We start from the raw sequence: 15,311 nt of genomic DNA on the forward strand, positions 1-15,311 counted from the left end.
TCCATATACATAGCCAGACACAAAGGTGTACAATCCGGTCAAAATCTGCGGTTCTTGAAGTTCATGAAGAGTCTCTTGTTCTCTTACTTGCTCTAGTGGCTGGCAAAGGCCAACCGAGAGGGGAGAACGAATGGCTCAGGAATCGACTGGTTCCGAGCGGACTTGTGGAGCTGCTGCTTGGATTATCGTAGAATAAGAGGAGCCGTCTTAGGTAATTACTTCACTTAAAAGACAGATGCCGCCGCTGCGAGGCGAAGGAGTAACTTGTCTGGTCTTGCGGTGCACTCACTCCCGTTACGAGAATGAAAAAAGCCCCAGCTCGACTCGAGACCAAGATTCCTTACAACTCGCACCAATAGCGGCACTGAACGGCCGGAGATTGATTGAAAAAGCAGCCCAGCCAGCCCGCCCCTTTAGTGATTGTGATCAAGAGCACACACTGGACCTGACCCACTAATCATCATCTCATCTGACGCGAAGCAAAAAGAAGGGGGAACCCTTCCTTCCCAGCCCAGCCGCCTCTCCCCCCCTAGCCGCCTACCTACTCGTGCTCGTAGCTCGATCGGGGGTCAAGAGTGTGGTCCGGCGGAAAAATAGAAGTCGTCCGTATCAAGTGATACGTGAATTGCTCAGTAGTGCTTCGCCACTACCGTAGCTGGCGGAAATAGCTTAATGGTAGAGCATAGCCTTGCCAAGGCTGAGGTTGAGGGTTCAAGTCCCTCCTTCCGCTCTTGGCTTCGTCGTTTAGTGATAACGAGTGGAGTAGGCAGCGAGTAGAGTGCATAAGCCCCTTTAAAGATAGAGGCGAGCAGCAAGCAGCCCCTTGTCTTGTCTTGTATAGGGTTCCAAACCTTTCTTACTAATAATAAAAAAGGGGAAAGCCAAAACCTACTCCTAACAGGTTGCTGGCTTTTCAGCCGTTGCGCGCTAGCGTTTTCCCTTACTAGTAAAGGGGCTGCTAGTTGTAGCGCGCAGTGTACTAGTGAATAGGAACAGCGGATTGAGATTACTAATGACGGATGGAGGTTGAGGATAGAACATGTTCGGTGCCTCGCCCTTGTCTCCTTCGCCGTAGACTGCAAATGATGGGAATTCTATCGATAAAGAAGAGGCATAGGCATCGCCCCTCGATCCAATCCGTCTTCCCTGGCCTCCCCAACACACTCTTGATACGAAAAAAACCTCCCACCATAGAGAAGAGATCTAAAGTCTGGGTCCCCTCGATCACCCTTTCCAAAGGAAAGCCTGAACTGGTCGAGAGAGATGAACCCGCACCACATTTTTTAACCTTCGAACCGAAACCCCCAACTAGAGATGGAATTCCAGAACCTAAACAACTCAGTTGAGAGCTCCGTGACCGTTCAAGGGAAGGTCCACCAATGATTGATAGGCTATTCCCCCCCTATCCGTCTCTTGATCCCTCATTCCACTAATCCGTTGTTACTGATTCATTCAAGGCATAGACTCCCCACTTCTTTGTCTTATTAGCGCAGGTGTTCGTCAACGATGAAAGCCGCTGAACTTAAGACTCTTTTTGAGAAAGAGGGCTAGGCCCAGGAGAGGAGGGCTTTCAGGGACTGGGGAAGACGGGTGGATTATAGAGCTAAGGGCGGATCGAAGGTTTGTCCATTGGGATTGGGCATGGACGAGCCTCTCCTTTACAGTCGAGTATCTTCAAACCTCTCCTGGGCCATCATTGATGAAAAAATGAAATAATCAAAACTTCTCCCATCGCGTCATTAACCGGTGTAGGATTAAAGATCAGGTCCAGGATTCGAGTCAAATCGACCTTCCCTCTCATCCCAGGGTTTGGCAAGGAATTCAATCAAATGTTCGTTGTTCAATATCTCGGCTGCTCAAGAAGTTGGACTAGCTGCTCCTCCGACCCGGAGTGGATTCTAGGGGAAGGGCAGAGCCTCACCTTTCAGTAGGAAGGTGTTCGTTGCTGGGACGGGTTCAAACTGGTGAAGGGAGGAGGAATTCAATACTCCGATCTTACTGGGGATTCATCACTGGCTAGGGCTTTCGAATCAAAGCATGGGCATCTGCAACTAAGAGGGAGCAGTAGATCGTCGATTGACGAGCCGGGTCAGTAAACTTCTATTGGGACTTCTATTGATTATTGATTCGACTAGAGGGGCTCCTAGCAGCAAACTTGTATGAAGGGCCCCCATGGAGACGCAGGAGATGCAGGAGCCGCCAGCCGGATCGACCAATAAATGATAGGCCAGAGGGATGGGCTCATTCGACTAATCAGAGATCCCTGGCCCTACCTAAACAGAGATGTCCCTGAAATAGGGGATTGGTTGATCGGAAAGCTCAGGCAGGAGTAGGACATTCCAACAAAATCTTTCTGATCCGCTAGCCTTTCGCTCCTCTCCTTTCAGTCGAGCTTCCGTTGGTCGCCTCTAAAATCCCATTTTTTCATCGACAGGTAGGGTGATTCCTTATTCCGGTTGTAAAGCGGAAGAAGAGGGAGAATGGGCACAGCCCCACCAGCAGTCCGCGTTTTTGACCTGAAAGGAATTGAAAATGAAACAAAAATCTGTGTTCACTATCTATGGAGTGGAGTGACTATCTATCCTTAATCTCCTCTTCCCTATCTCCCCCTTTTTTCCTTTCCTTTCTCGCCGGCAGGAGAATCCATTTCTTTTCTTGTATTGTTTATTATGATTGATCTGTAGAAAAAGGGCACTCTTCCTAATCCGAGTTTGAGATGGAATAAGACCCAGACGTAGAGTCCCGTCGGCCGGGAAGGGATTTTTTCTATTCATTTTTTGACTCCCTTCTGGTCTTCGAGGGAAAGCCCTTTCCAGATGGAGTAGTGCATCTCTGTCTTGAAAGCCCGCCCGAACTCCTATCTCTACTGCCTATCCAACCCGAAGATTCTTTTTCGTGGTGGAGTACTTCGAATAGGATCCGATCCCATCCCAGCAGTCAAACTCCTTCCTGACCCGGCTCACCTGCCTCTGAAGCTGGAATGCCTTTATTTTATAGAGGAGACTACCCGAGGAATCGAAAAGTTTGAAGTGGGATATGGAATGTGATTGGTGATGGATGGTGGTTATGAAATAAGTTCTGCATCAGATGATGAGCCCATGCGAAAACTTTCTCTTTTATTGGCGCCCGATAGGTAGGCTATTAGATTGAGTCGAAAGCCTACCAACGCATAAAAGTTCCGATTCGAGCGAGAGCCCAAACGGGGGAGGCGAGAACATCTTGATCGAAAGCTCTACTGTTCTGAATAGTGAAAAAGAGTTTTCAAAATTCGATCAAATCGATCGAGAATCTCATCATCTGTTAGGTGAGCCAACCGACCGATCGAGTTGGGCTGGGCGTCCATGTCACAGAACCTTTCTTCTAGCCAAGAATCCCATTATTGATCGAATCGGGGCGGATCCAATTCATTGGTAAATGAAAAATCTACCCGTTTTAACACTCAGAAAAAAACCTAGAAAAGGCGAGGCAAGGGGCTCTCCATCTCTAGGAAGATTGTGTCCAGGATCTGGTAATCTAAGCCTTGCTTCTTCTGGTCGGCTCGTATTAGCCTGTGCTTTATTACAGGTAGTCATTCCCCCCGTTCCTTTAGTCTTTTCGACGGTACTTGAATCTTAAGTCGCGGTCATGTCTCGCCCCCCCAGTATACTGACCGGTTCCATGTTTCCCCCGAATTTCATCAGTTCCAGGCTCAAGTGCCTGCTCATCCATCTTCATTCCAAAGGCGAACATTTCCATTGAGTGAGTGTAACTGCTATGGTTTACAGTCAATAGTTCTTAACCAACCCTTTCTCGCGGAGCTTTATAAAGCTTTAAGAGAGAATAGGGAGTAAGGGGACCTTCGCTTCATTAGAAATTTGACTCGGACCTTCTTTCTTCTCCTGCGGAGCCCTGAGAAAGTCACCGGCGGCAGGTTAGTACAGTTCTCCTGCTGCTGATTTGGCCCTGCGCTGATTCAGGAGCTTCTTCTTTAGTCTAGGATTCTAAATAATAATAAAATCAAAAGAAACGGCTGGGCGAGAACAAGAAGCGGTCGTCGTCCGGCGGCCGGTAGCTCTACTAAGCGAAGAACCGCTCGCTGCCTTTTCTTCGCGAATAAGATGTGCAGGTAGCCTAGGAGAAGAGAAGCAAGCTACCTTCGCCTACCTCCCATCTATATCTATAGGCGGCAATGGTAAGAGCTGGTAAGCATGGTAACAGTATCGGCAGCCGGGAGCCGGCGCTCCGCGTTCGATCTAGGTTCCGCTCTTACGTACGCCCCACCTCACATAGAAGAGGGGGAAGCCCTTCAATAGAAGAACCCGTGTGAGTGGGAGGGGATTGAATCATTCATTCATCGGAAACGTCTTCTTCCGTGATCCATTTCATGTCAACTCTAATTAGTTATCAAAAAGCCTACTTTACAAAGGGAACCGTTGTTTCCCGGGAACCTTGCAACCTTGCGGTTCCCGGTAACCGGCCGTATCGGCCCGGTAACCTTCGTCACCGTCAGTTCCCGCAACCAAGCCTTTCTTTTTTATTATGTCTTTCTTTCTGAAGGGCTTGCGGTTCATTACAATTACACCAAAAGCTTTCAGTGAACTATTGAAGCTATCGAGAGAGTACCAAATGCTGACGGTGACGAAGGTGTACGACTTTCGGTGGACGCGGAGCCAACAAGTTCATTCGAACAGCGTAACGAGTCTAAGGTTAAAGAAGCGTTCGCCAACTTTGATAGATATAGCATTGCAAGCAAATAGAGCAGAGAGCTTACTCTTTCTTTCTATTAGAGTCGCGAGCTTGTTGTAGTCGGTCCTAAAGGCTAAAGGGAGAACCTTGCTGCTTACTTGCTATATCCCCGCGTTCTTGCACGGCTCGGCTCGTTCTTCGAGCCCTGCTTCTCCTTTCCCCCTCTCTCCGTTCTATCGTCCAAAACAGGCCGTATGGAGTATAGCCAAGTGGTAAGGCATCGGTTTTTGGTACCGGCATGCAAAGGTTCGAATCCTTTTACTCCAGATTATGAACACCCGATCGGATCTGTCAAGAACGAGCTGACGACTACAGGGGAAGCGGCTGACTGCAGTCCCTGAGCCTAGCTTGTAGCAAGCCAAAAGTTTGACCTGTCTTCTTAGCGAACCCTTCTGACTACTTTACCCGAGATCACTGCTTGCTTGCCTATGCTTGCCTTATTTGGCCTGCTCCCTTACCACTTCCTGCTCTAACCCGTCTTCTGACCTATATGCTTGCACCTTACTCCCCCTATCTCTAAAGCTACTCTTATCGGCCAACTACTGCTTTTTGCTCTTACCGCTTCTTGTGCAGCTACGACTACTTACCTTTCGCCTTTATTGATTCTTTTCAAAGGCTTACCTTTCTTTGAAAAGATTGGGATCCTTGCCTATGATTACTGTCTGACCTGCTTTATTACCTCACCAACTCACTTGGACTACTGCTCATTCCCTCGGGGAACTTTCGCTAGAATCATGAAAATGCTAGAGTCAAGTAAGGCAGTAAAGCACAGACATGGCATGCGGAGAATAGGTTTTAACAGATGATTCTTTAAGACCTTATTATGTAACAGCTCCTTCATGCTTTAGCCGATAGAGAAAACAGATAGGTTACAAAAGGACAAACCTTAGATAGCTACAGGGAGGAAGGGTAGCTTTCTTTCTAGCTTCCAAGAAGGCTAGCAGCGGATCTTCCTTATTCTACGATGCAACTATTGCTCCTTCCTTTCAGGAAAGCGCTTAGTCTTAGTCAGTCCATCTTCACTTCACTATTCACTCTAAAGTAAGAACAGATTTCCTCGATTAAAATCATATCCAATCTTAATCTTCCTGCTAAGCCAATCCCCAGTACAAGCAGATCTTATTAGATATGCGAAAAGAAAAGGTATTCTAAATTACTCGACCCTTAACACGCTTACCTATGATTGGCGAATCTCGCAATCTTTGATCCCGTCTGATGAAACCCCAAATCATAATCTTGTTATGAGGAACTCTTTTTTTCAGGCATATCGAGAAGAGAGAGAGGAAATAGCAAAGAATCATTCGGCGCGTAGTGAACTGCCAGATAGATCAGCACAGCTAGGAGTGAAGCTAAAGGAGAGTAACTACTGACCGCTTTCTAGAATTCTTTAATTCCGTTTTAAAGCTAAGATACCTCCTCTAAGTCTGCTATTCCTGATTCTTAATAGCACAGGAAACAGACTAGTTTGTGATTACCCGACATCGGAGAATCGACAAAAGTCTCTTTTTCCTGGGAGAACTTGAATCTTTCTATCCTTACTTATTCTTTGCAGCTACCGACACTGACTAATCCTTGAATCTATCTATCTCCGTAACAATGCCGTTAAGCTTCCCTTTTAGAGAGAGGGCTTTTCCCTTTCGCTCTCGACTGATAGAACCTTTTCGAAGAGACTTATTCCTGCCCGCGTGCAGGAGACACGATAAGGCCCTATTTCCAGCCTTTTCTACCGGGATAGATAGGGCAAGATACCAATACAACCAATATCTCGCAATAGGAGCCTTTCCGTAATACTAAGATTTAGATTTCTTTCTGCAGCTTCTAGAGCGGACGTCGTGCCGTGCCCCCTTCTTTCTAGACTTTGTATGAAGTGCTTGCGATGTGAGGCCAATATGATGATCGCTAAAAGACCCCATTTCAATCATGCGCTGATCTAATAAAAGGGCGGGAAGATACCTCTCTCTAAACAGACGAATCGGATCATCAGTGAGTCACCGCTAGCTCACCATTAGCGAAATAGGACGAGTCCTTTCCCTTTACGTCTGTCTCGCCAAGACAATCTCCTTGCGTTCGCATCCAATGATTCATACAGATCTGTGCAAAACCGTGATATGACTTACCAAGCTAGCTTGGGCATCGTCTGTCGGAAAAATCCAAAAAGAGAAGCTCGAAAGGCTACTCTGCACTCAACCATTCCATTACTCAATTATTCAACCATTTCTCGAAGAAAGAACGCGCCAATTACCCTTTTCATTGCTATGAGGGTTTCGAACCCATCTATAGCGCTCGAGAAAGGAAGAAAAACCTTAAATGCAATGCTAAGCCCCTTAAGAAAAGCCAGAACTAGTGTGAGACTCCTCCTGGCGAATCGAGGAAATATACCTATGTTGGTCGCCTATCTGTTATCTTGCATCTGCCATGGAAGACGAATTCAATTCATTCTTTAGTATGCTCTTTCACTATGGATGATCTATTAACTGAACCTGGAAAACGAGATTGATAGCGAAACAAAGATACAAGCCTAAGGCTTGGGGACCAACTCACTCATTTAATAGTAGAGAATTCCAGCATTGGTTCAAGGTCAATCTGCAGCTCCCATCTTTGAAAGGCAATTGAAAACTCACTTCACACCAACAGAATATAGAAGAATTCCCCTGTTGGTTGGAAAAGAGAAAGAAATGGGATTTTTGGGCGTAACGTTGTGGTTGTTCCCTCGACTGACCGAGAAAAACAAGTTCCAGAGGCATCTTCCATTCATATCGATTTGGGTTTTTCCGCACCATATTTTGATCTGCCTCTTCTTCGATCCGGAATTCCCAGCAAATCCTTGACTCCTCGAATACAATGGGATTTCACACCTGGCGAATCCTTTACTCTACCTCCTCTTATTAACACCATAGAATGTTCCTGCAAATTATGACCTTCGCCTGGAATGTGAGCAAATATATCATGTCGATTGCTCAACCGTACTTTGGCTATCTTACGTGGAGCTGAATTAGGTTTTTTCGGTGTTCTCGTTGAAACACGCGGGCGTACTCCTTGCTTCTGGGGACATTGATCCGAAGCTCGAGTACGGTCCGTGCGCCGTTTTTCTTCTCTACCATGACGAATCAATTGATTTAATGTAGGCATCGCTCTTTCCTTTGTCCTTCCCCCCGATTTTTTCCCTATCACTAGTGATTACTCCCGATCCGAAGCACCCCTTTTCCATTCATAGAGAGATCCAATCGTCAAAATCAATAAAAAGGCCATCATGGACCAAAATCCAAACGGATCAATCTTGTTGGGAGGTACTGCCCAAGGAAAGAAAAAGGTTACTTCCGGATCAAGGATAATAAATAAAATTGAAACAAGATAAAATCGTATATCGAAACGACTTCTGGCATCACCGGAAGGATCGAAACCACATTCGTAGGCCGACAATTTTTCTGGATAAGTCGAACTATTGGAAGCAAATGGAAAAGGAAGACCGAGTGGGATCAAAGAAACTAGCGGACTGATCACTAAATAGATACAAATAGGTGCAAATTCTGACATCACCACAGCCCACTTGCTTCTATCGCCCCTTGCTCGCGGAGCGTCATACCGAAAAAAAAGAGAAAGAAAGTATTACGAAATAGCGCCCCACATGCTTATTATTTCGATACTTTTTGTCATAATGGGGTTATACCCGCACCCGCCTTCCAATAAGAGGGCATGCACATAGGTGAGAGTGGATAGATCTGTCAAATCCGTATTTATAGTCGAAATGACAGATTGTGCCAGTTCAGTCCAGGAGTGACCCACGGGCAGTTTTTCGATACCATGATGAATCCATTTGAACTCTAGTTGAGTGGCTATCTCGTCTAGATACTGTTCCGGAGTAAAGAGAGGAAGATTTTGAATGTCCAGCTCCTGGGCATACTCTGAAACGAGACGGGCTACTTGGTCTTGGGCCCGTGAAGGAAGACTCCATTTGTGGAGCGCGAAAATGAATATTATTCCAATACCGACAGCAGCGGAAATTGAAGCAAGGGGTCGCTTTGAATGAAAGACGAAAGAAGTTCTTGTATATTCATCGAGTTTATATAAAACTAATAGTTCCGCTTCTTTAAACTTCAACTTACACAGGATCTCAAAGCAAGCGGAGGGGAGAATCAAGAAGCACTTCTAGGAGGGAAGGACATCTATCTCGGATCCCTAACTGGGACAGTCTTATCTATAGCCCTCCACCGTCGTTGAGACTGCGAAAGAAGACTTGTAGGAAAGAGGCCGGTTGGCTTAGTCCAACCAAGAAAGAAGAAATGAACCAAGCAAGAAGCGATGAAAAGTTGGCTTAGTCCAACCAAGAAAGGCATGGGAGTCTTTGGGCATAAGCAAGAAGAATCGAATTATCTTTCTATACGTAATTTCTTGCATCTTCGTCTAGTCTAAATTCTATTCTCTAAGAGAGAGAAGGGACTGTGCTTCTTCTATTATATACGATGATAGTCTATTCTTCTTATGAGTGATCCACGTCTTACCGTAGCGCCCGGAGAACTTAGCTATCTTACTAAGACTGATTTTTTGATTGCACAAGTATCGGTCATTCGTCAACCTAATTTCGAGTCCCTTGCTTCACGTCCTTATCAAGCAACTCATAAATGTAAGTCTCTGCAACACCTTCTTTCCTTAAAGGCGTACCCAAGCCAGACCTCAAGTGACCGACCAACCCCTTGATATACATCTCCGCCACCCCCACCGGAATATTCTCGTGGCCGGCCACCGCCAAGGAACGTGATCACCACATCCACCATCATGTCAAAGGGATTCCTGTACCTGACTCCGGTCACCAAATCGTCCCTGAAATTGAAAGGATGCTCTTGAAACAGAGCAACCCCTAACGGAATCTCGGAGTTTATCCTATACATGTTTTACGGCTAAAGATTCCAAAAGAAAGACGAGTTGGTGTCGTCCAAGAACTGAAGCAAGGGCTTGATTAATGTGCTTGTTCTTCTTCCTTTCTTTTTTTTCTCCCTGTCATGGGTTGAGTCAACAAGGGAATGGTATCATCCTTCTTTCTAGGAGTGAGGCTCCCTTGTCCTGATGTTCGTCTTTCCCTCGTCTTTTTTCTAAGTGGAAGAGAGGCATGGTTGAGTTGGGGTGTAGTCTTCTGGTTCTTTCTTCTTGCTTGTCGTCCTTCCTTCCTTCTATTGATCTAGGTCCCTTTCTAGTAGGAGTAGCTTATCTCTTCCTTTTCTTCTAGTGCTTAGCGTGTTCTTTCTGTCTGAGTAAGATAAGGGAGTAGTATGCTGCTTCCCCCCCTTGGGTATCCGGGTTGTAGTCCCCTAGCCTTATCCTTTAGTCGTTGAGGGAAAAACCTTCTGACGAGGAAAATGCTCTTTATTCGAGTGAGGGTTGCAGGTGGATAAGCGGCTGGGCTAAGTGAAAATCCTTTAGTGAGTCGCGCAGACGATTACTGAAAACTTTCAAGAGAATGCCTTTTCGCGGCTCTTACTATTTCCGGTGAAGAGTAGCTTTCCCTGTACCCGGTCTAGTCTTTCCTCGAATGTCATTGCTAGCAGAGATCAGAAGCAACGGCATTACCACCGGGGGAGCTGTTAGTGTAATTGAATATGCTCTTACTGTTGGAGAAGACTTTGCAATAAGACTGATTTGCCGTCTTTCCGGAGTCAAAGGTAAAGGTGATGGCTTTCGATCCCCTCCTCGCACATAGAATGGAAGAATCCACTGTTAGGTGCTTAGCAGCTCTTTGTTGAAGGAAGAGAAGCATCTAATGCCATTGTTCTTCTTACAGAATATGATATGCAGCTATTGCATCAGCTGTTCGGGAGGGGAGGAACGAGGTTCTTAGTAAAGGCCTAACCGCTCTTGCAGGCGGGGCTAATTCTTTCGAGACGGGAAGAGAAGGAGTTAGCTCAGTGACCGAGGGAGAAGTTCTTCTCTCGGCTCCTCTGTGTTGAAGAAGCACGGGATGCAGAGGCATCAATGGTAGCATCAGCGGTTCAAGTGCAGTGGGTAGCAATAATTCAAAATGAGGGTTCCAAACCTAGCTTTATCTTTCGCTTGAGACTGGGCCCAACTTCATACTCCGTACAAGCTGCAGGACTGGACTATAAAAAGAAAGGTATTCTAGGCGAAGTATGCAGCTTAGTTTCGTAGCTCCGGAGAGTCAAGCCCAATTGTCGGTATCATTGAAAACTTGTGAGTCCGGTCAAGTCAACTACTTTTTTTTTCAGCAGGGCGAAAAATAGGAAGAAGATCTCAGTCCACTATCTGATGGTTTTCGTGGACGGTCTTTCACCAAAGGCGATAATACGCCCAGGGTAGACCACGACCTGCTCTAGGTTGCTTTCGATCTAAAGCAGAAGGGAGATAACTGTCCCTAGCTCACTGGGGGGTAAGGCGCTCCGGGGAGACGTTGAGCGGAGCCGGTCAAAGGACTTTCAACTCCGCCAGCATCAGTCTTTCATTCTACGCAATCTTGGGCTCTTTGAGGGAGTGGTCGGAGCCTCGGCAAGGCGTCTTCCGATCGACACGTAGTAGCCTAAATGTGGAGGATCCTTTTTCCTTCTTTCTTCATCGATCAAAAGCCACTAAGAAAAGGAGAAAAAGGCCTCGGTCAATGAAAAGGAAGGGCCTCGTAGACGCTTTTGAAGAAAGATAGAACCTGAGGATCGTTCTCCATTGGGATGACTATTAGAGTAAGAGAAAAGAAAGGGCCTGGAGAGTGAGAAGCAGCCTTTAGGGATCGGCTACGCGGATCAAAAAAGGGAGGTTTTGCAGACAGATAGATGGCGCTAGCTTTCTAAAAGAGTTTGAAAGATCCGCTTTCTTCACATCCTATTTCAGTACGCTGCCCGATTCTTCTCTCTTCATTGGCTTAGTCAGCCGGGGCTTCTTCCACTTCAAGGCGGCCAGGCCCTTCTCTTTTGGACTCTTGGGAAAGAGTCTCATCTGGGAATTAGCAAATTACAATACCAAAAGGGACTTAGCGGTAATCACTCTTTTTCCATGAGCTTTAGGTCATTACTCTCTCGTCAACTGGCCTTGAAGTGGAAGAAGTCCCAGCAAAGGGACTCTCGAGAATAGAAAGATAACTGCTAGTTTCGACTATCTTTCCTGTTCAAATAAAACAAGTGGACCAACTCTAACGTAGCTTGCTTTCCGGGTGGCGGTATAGGTAGGTCATATAAATAAAGAAGTTCTTTGCGGGTATGGTATGGGAACCCCATCCTTCAGGATGGTTTCCAATCCTTAAGAAAAAGTGGGCCGGTTCGAATCCAACTCGTGAAAGGGCAATGCGGAATGGCTAGAAAGACACTTTACTTAGCCCGGGTCTTTGCATTGATAATTGTTCAGTGAGAGAAGGGGTAGACGAGCCGGCCTCATCTCATCCTCTTGTCTCTTATGAGCATACCTCAATTCGGCTGGTTGTCGGGAATCCTACCTCTTGAATGAACCGGCGATGCCAAGTAGACCAGTACCATCCCTCAAACATTTTTCTTACCAGACCAGGAAGCAATCTTAGAAGGAGCTCTCTCCGGTTCCAACGCTTCAGGCGTCAGGCTCAGGGAAAGCTTCTTACTTCGGTTCACTAGGGGTTTACAAGGACATGGGATTTCTTCGTCCCAATCCTACCGCTCCGTGGGTGACCGAATGGCTCGTAAACTAAATGCTTGGAAGAGCCCTCTTCTTTCTTTTCCGGGGAGGATAGTCCTCATCCAGTCCGTCCTTCACCGCTACGCCCCTCATTTCCACTTTCCCAATTCCCGCGAAGCATCCTATTTGCCTATGATCGCATTCAACGTAGGTTTCTTTGGTGGATGCTAATGAATGCCTTAACCTGGTTGCTTGGATCTCTATCTGCAAGCCTTATCTTATGATGAGTAAGAATCATACGATCAAGAGAAAGAAACCGCTCCTGGCTCTGTTACTTCCTTTCACGTCAAGGGGCCGAAAGACACAACATGGATTAGACATAGCTCGAAACAAACCGGTCAAAAGCGAACGAACAATAAAGATAGATTGGGCATGACAGATGTATCAATGGATCTAGTCCCAGGGGCGCATCCCCCATGCAACTTGTTATAGCTAGAGTTTTGGGCAGTTTGTCGCTGCGCTCTAGTTGCTTGTAGCTCCTGGCTGACCTATGAGGAACGCTTCTCGCTACAGAGTATTCTGGCTACGAAAGAAGGTTAGGTCACTTCGCCCACTGCAACGAATAGAACAATAAGATGATAGGGGTATGCGACTAGACCTGCAAGACCCGCTTTGGCTTACTCCACTGAAAGGGCAACTAAAGGAAAGGTCATTCACCCGATCTATGACAAGAAGGGATTGGACTCGAGCGAAGACTGGAAGGCTGGAACTGATGCGTACGGGATAGAACGAATCGAAAGCTTACGGACTGCAGACAAGGAAAGTTAGCCCTAAAGAAAGGGGCTTCCCCCCAAAGCGAGGCTCCCCTTCTTTTTGCCGTCTCAAATGCGATTCACGAATCAGGCCTCCCGAGAAGGGGAGAAGCGACTCGTCGGTCTTCCTTTTGAGATGCCCCCGAAGGAAGAGCAGCTAGTTTTCTTTCCCCATTTGGCTGATGACTAGGCGACGCCTTGTTAAAATTGGATTCTTTCTCTCCTCAGGAAAGAAGGGAAGCCCTTGCCATTGGCGGGAATTTCGCCCGCGGAAAAACTAAATAGAGAAAATTTTTCATATTTGCTTGCGATGACAAATCGAGATACGAAGAAGGGTTGCTTCCAGAGAGGATTTCCTCCCAGAACCCTCTGCATCCCGGGGCCCCGCCTTAGGGGAGGCCGACCAAGAGCAAGGAAGACCAGGCTTAGGCGGCTTAGGCACTTCTTCCGCGCGGCCGGGGAAAGATTAAACCCTTGATCAAGAGACTGAATTGGGGAATGGGAAGGCACAAGGTAGAGCCAGGCGGCCCAGGAGTGGAAAGCCAAAGAAAGAGGTCTCACAGTCACAAGGCGTTAAGCTACCGGGAATAGAATAAGAGTAGTGACTAGTAAAGATCACTAGGGCATCGGTTCTTCGCCGAAGACAAAGACTGAGGGAAAGCAGTTATGACTGGACCGGAAGATAATCCCTTATGGGATGGGCAAAGAAGAAAGCTGGCTATGCATTTGCTTAACACATGCCAATTCGTAACTCCATGGGCTAAGAAGAAAGCTGGCACAGTGATCTATTTGCCTTAGAATTTGGTGTAAATACATTCCTCATCGAGTCGTATTGGGAAGCATCTCTCCTAAAGGCAATTCTCTTCTTCTTAAACAAGGAAAGTAAACAAAACTTCTCTTTTATCAAACTTTTTTTTTGCCTCATCTTTTTCTCAAATCAATGCCCAGAACTGATCTATATCACACCTTCGCCCCACAGCTCTTTGTGTTGGGGCTTGATTCCCAGCCGAGATAACCATTTCATACCTCCCCCGATCCTTGAAATTGCCAGTTGCCAAGGTTTGCTTGCTTGCCTTCTACAGCTTAATCAGCAGGCGAAGGAGCAGCAGAAAGAGCTTTTGCGGCAGCAGGTCTCAAGAGAGCCTTTTCTCTTTTCTTTGGTTCCAAACCTCGTCTGTCTAAGACCTCTGTAAGAAGAAATGCACGTTTTAGACCCCAGATGATATGAACCCTGAAAGGGAGGGTCAACATGCCTTAAAACGCGTTTCTGAGGGGCGAAGCGGTGACTCGACCGAACCCTTGACCCTAACCCTCGGCCAATGCGTTGATGTCAGGGGACCAACCAATGCATTCTTCGCCACCAAGTGGAAAGAGATCAACGCTAATACAGACTGCGATCCGAGAAAGCAACCTAGCATTCCACAGCTCAGAGGCTCGATGTAATTGACCTGGCACACGAAACACAGCTCTTTTGTGCCCCTTTTTTCCTATCCGAATTGCCAGTTGAATAGGAACTCCCCGATTCTCTGATTCTCCTTCTTTCGCCCAACTAAGACTCAACCGGTTCACTGATTGGAGGTTGGGACATTCGGTTTAGGCTCTTTGAGACCTATTCTTTCTGCTGCGCACCTATCCTCGATCGGACTTCATGCATGTGGGTATCAACCAAGTTTGAGAACAACTAGTAGTTGCCTCAACTAGATAAAATCACTTCTTTCCGTTTGGGACATTCGCCAGGTGGCGTAGCAAGGATCTGGTTGAAAAGCAAGCCAGGGAAGAAGACTAACTATATGCTTAATGCAACTTCTAGACTTCTCCAGGATCTGAAAGATCTGGTTGAAAAAAGCCAGGATCCCTAGGATCTGGTTGAAAAAGCAAGCCAGGGAAGAAGATGGGGTCAAGATAGCTATTAGGGGAAGAGATTACTGGGAATTCCCCAAAGAGAGTTGTGCGAACCGTCAGTCTCCCGCTCTTTTAGGGAACCGATGCGTACCGTTATGAGTTTGATTCTAGGGTAAGAGAGTCCTCTTAGATTAGACAGACGTGGGAATAAAGCCCTTCCACAGTGGTACCCTCGGGCTAGGGAAACATGGTACAAAACTGGAAGAGGTTCCGAATCAGGATTGTGTTTAATCCGTGAGAAATGGTAGAGAAATGGTCAACAATTGTACAACTCTAGTCTCATTGGCTAAACTT

General features: G+C 46.6%; 2 protein-coding genes and 1 non-coding gene across 3 annotated transcripts; 1 reads left to right on the forward strand and 2 right to left on the reverse strand.

The window, feature by feature from the left end:
• The first annotated feature begins 658 nt into the window (after nt 1-658).
• On the forward strand, nt 659-730 carry TRNAG-GCC (transfer RNA glycine (anticodon GCC)). Its single transcript has one exon. It is a non-coding gene; the product is annotated as a tRNA-Gly (tRNA).
• A 6,731-nt stretch (nt 731-7,461) lies between these two features.
• LOC131179999 (ribosomal protein S12, mitochondrial) lies at nt 7,462-7,854 on the reverse strand. Its single transcript, XM_058147581.1, has one exon. The coding sequence runs from the start codon at nt 7,852-7,854 to the stop codon at nt 7,477-7,479; it is 378 nt and encodes a 125-aa protein (XP_058003564.1). The 3' UTR covers nt 7,462-7,476.
• LOC110668638 (NADH-ubiquinone oxidoreductase chain 3) lies at nt 7,656-8,416 on the reverse strand. Its single transcript, XM_021829968.2, has one exon. It carries the CDS (start codon nt 8,257-8,259, stop codon nt 7,903-7,905), a length of 357 nt encoding a protein of 118 aa, XP_021685660.1. The 5' UTR covers nt 8,260-8,416; the 3' UTR covers nt 7,656-7,902.
• Nucleotides 8,417-15,311: the final 6,895 nt, after the last annotated feature.

Source organism: Hevea brasiliensis, chromosome 5, assembly GCF_030052815.1.
Source record: "Hevea brasiliensis isolate MT/VB/25A 57/8 chromosome 5, ASM3005281v1, whole genome shotgun sequence".
Classification (NCBI taxonomy): domain Eukaryota; kingdom Viridiplantae; phylum Streptophyta; class Magnoliopsida; order Malpighiales; family Euphorbiaceae; genus Hevea; species Hevea brasiliensis.

Coding starts and splice junctions, on each gene's coding strand:
- LOC131179999 (XM_058147581.1), bottom strand. CDS start 7,854: ATGCCTACATTAAATCAATTGATTCGTCATGGTAGAGAAGAAAAACGG.
- LOC110668638 (XM_021829968.2), bottom strand. CDS start 8,259: ATGTCAGAATTTGCACCTATTTGTATCTATTTAGTGATCAGTCCGCTA.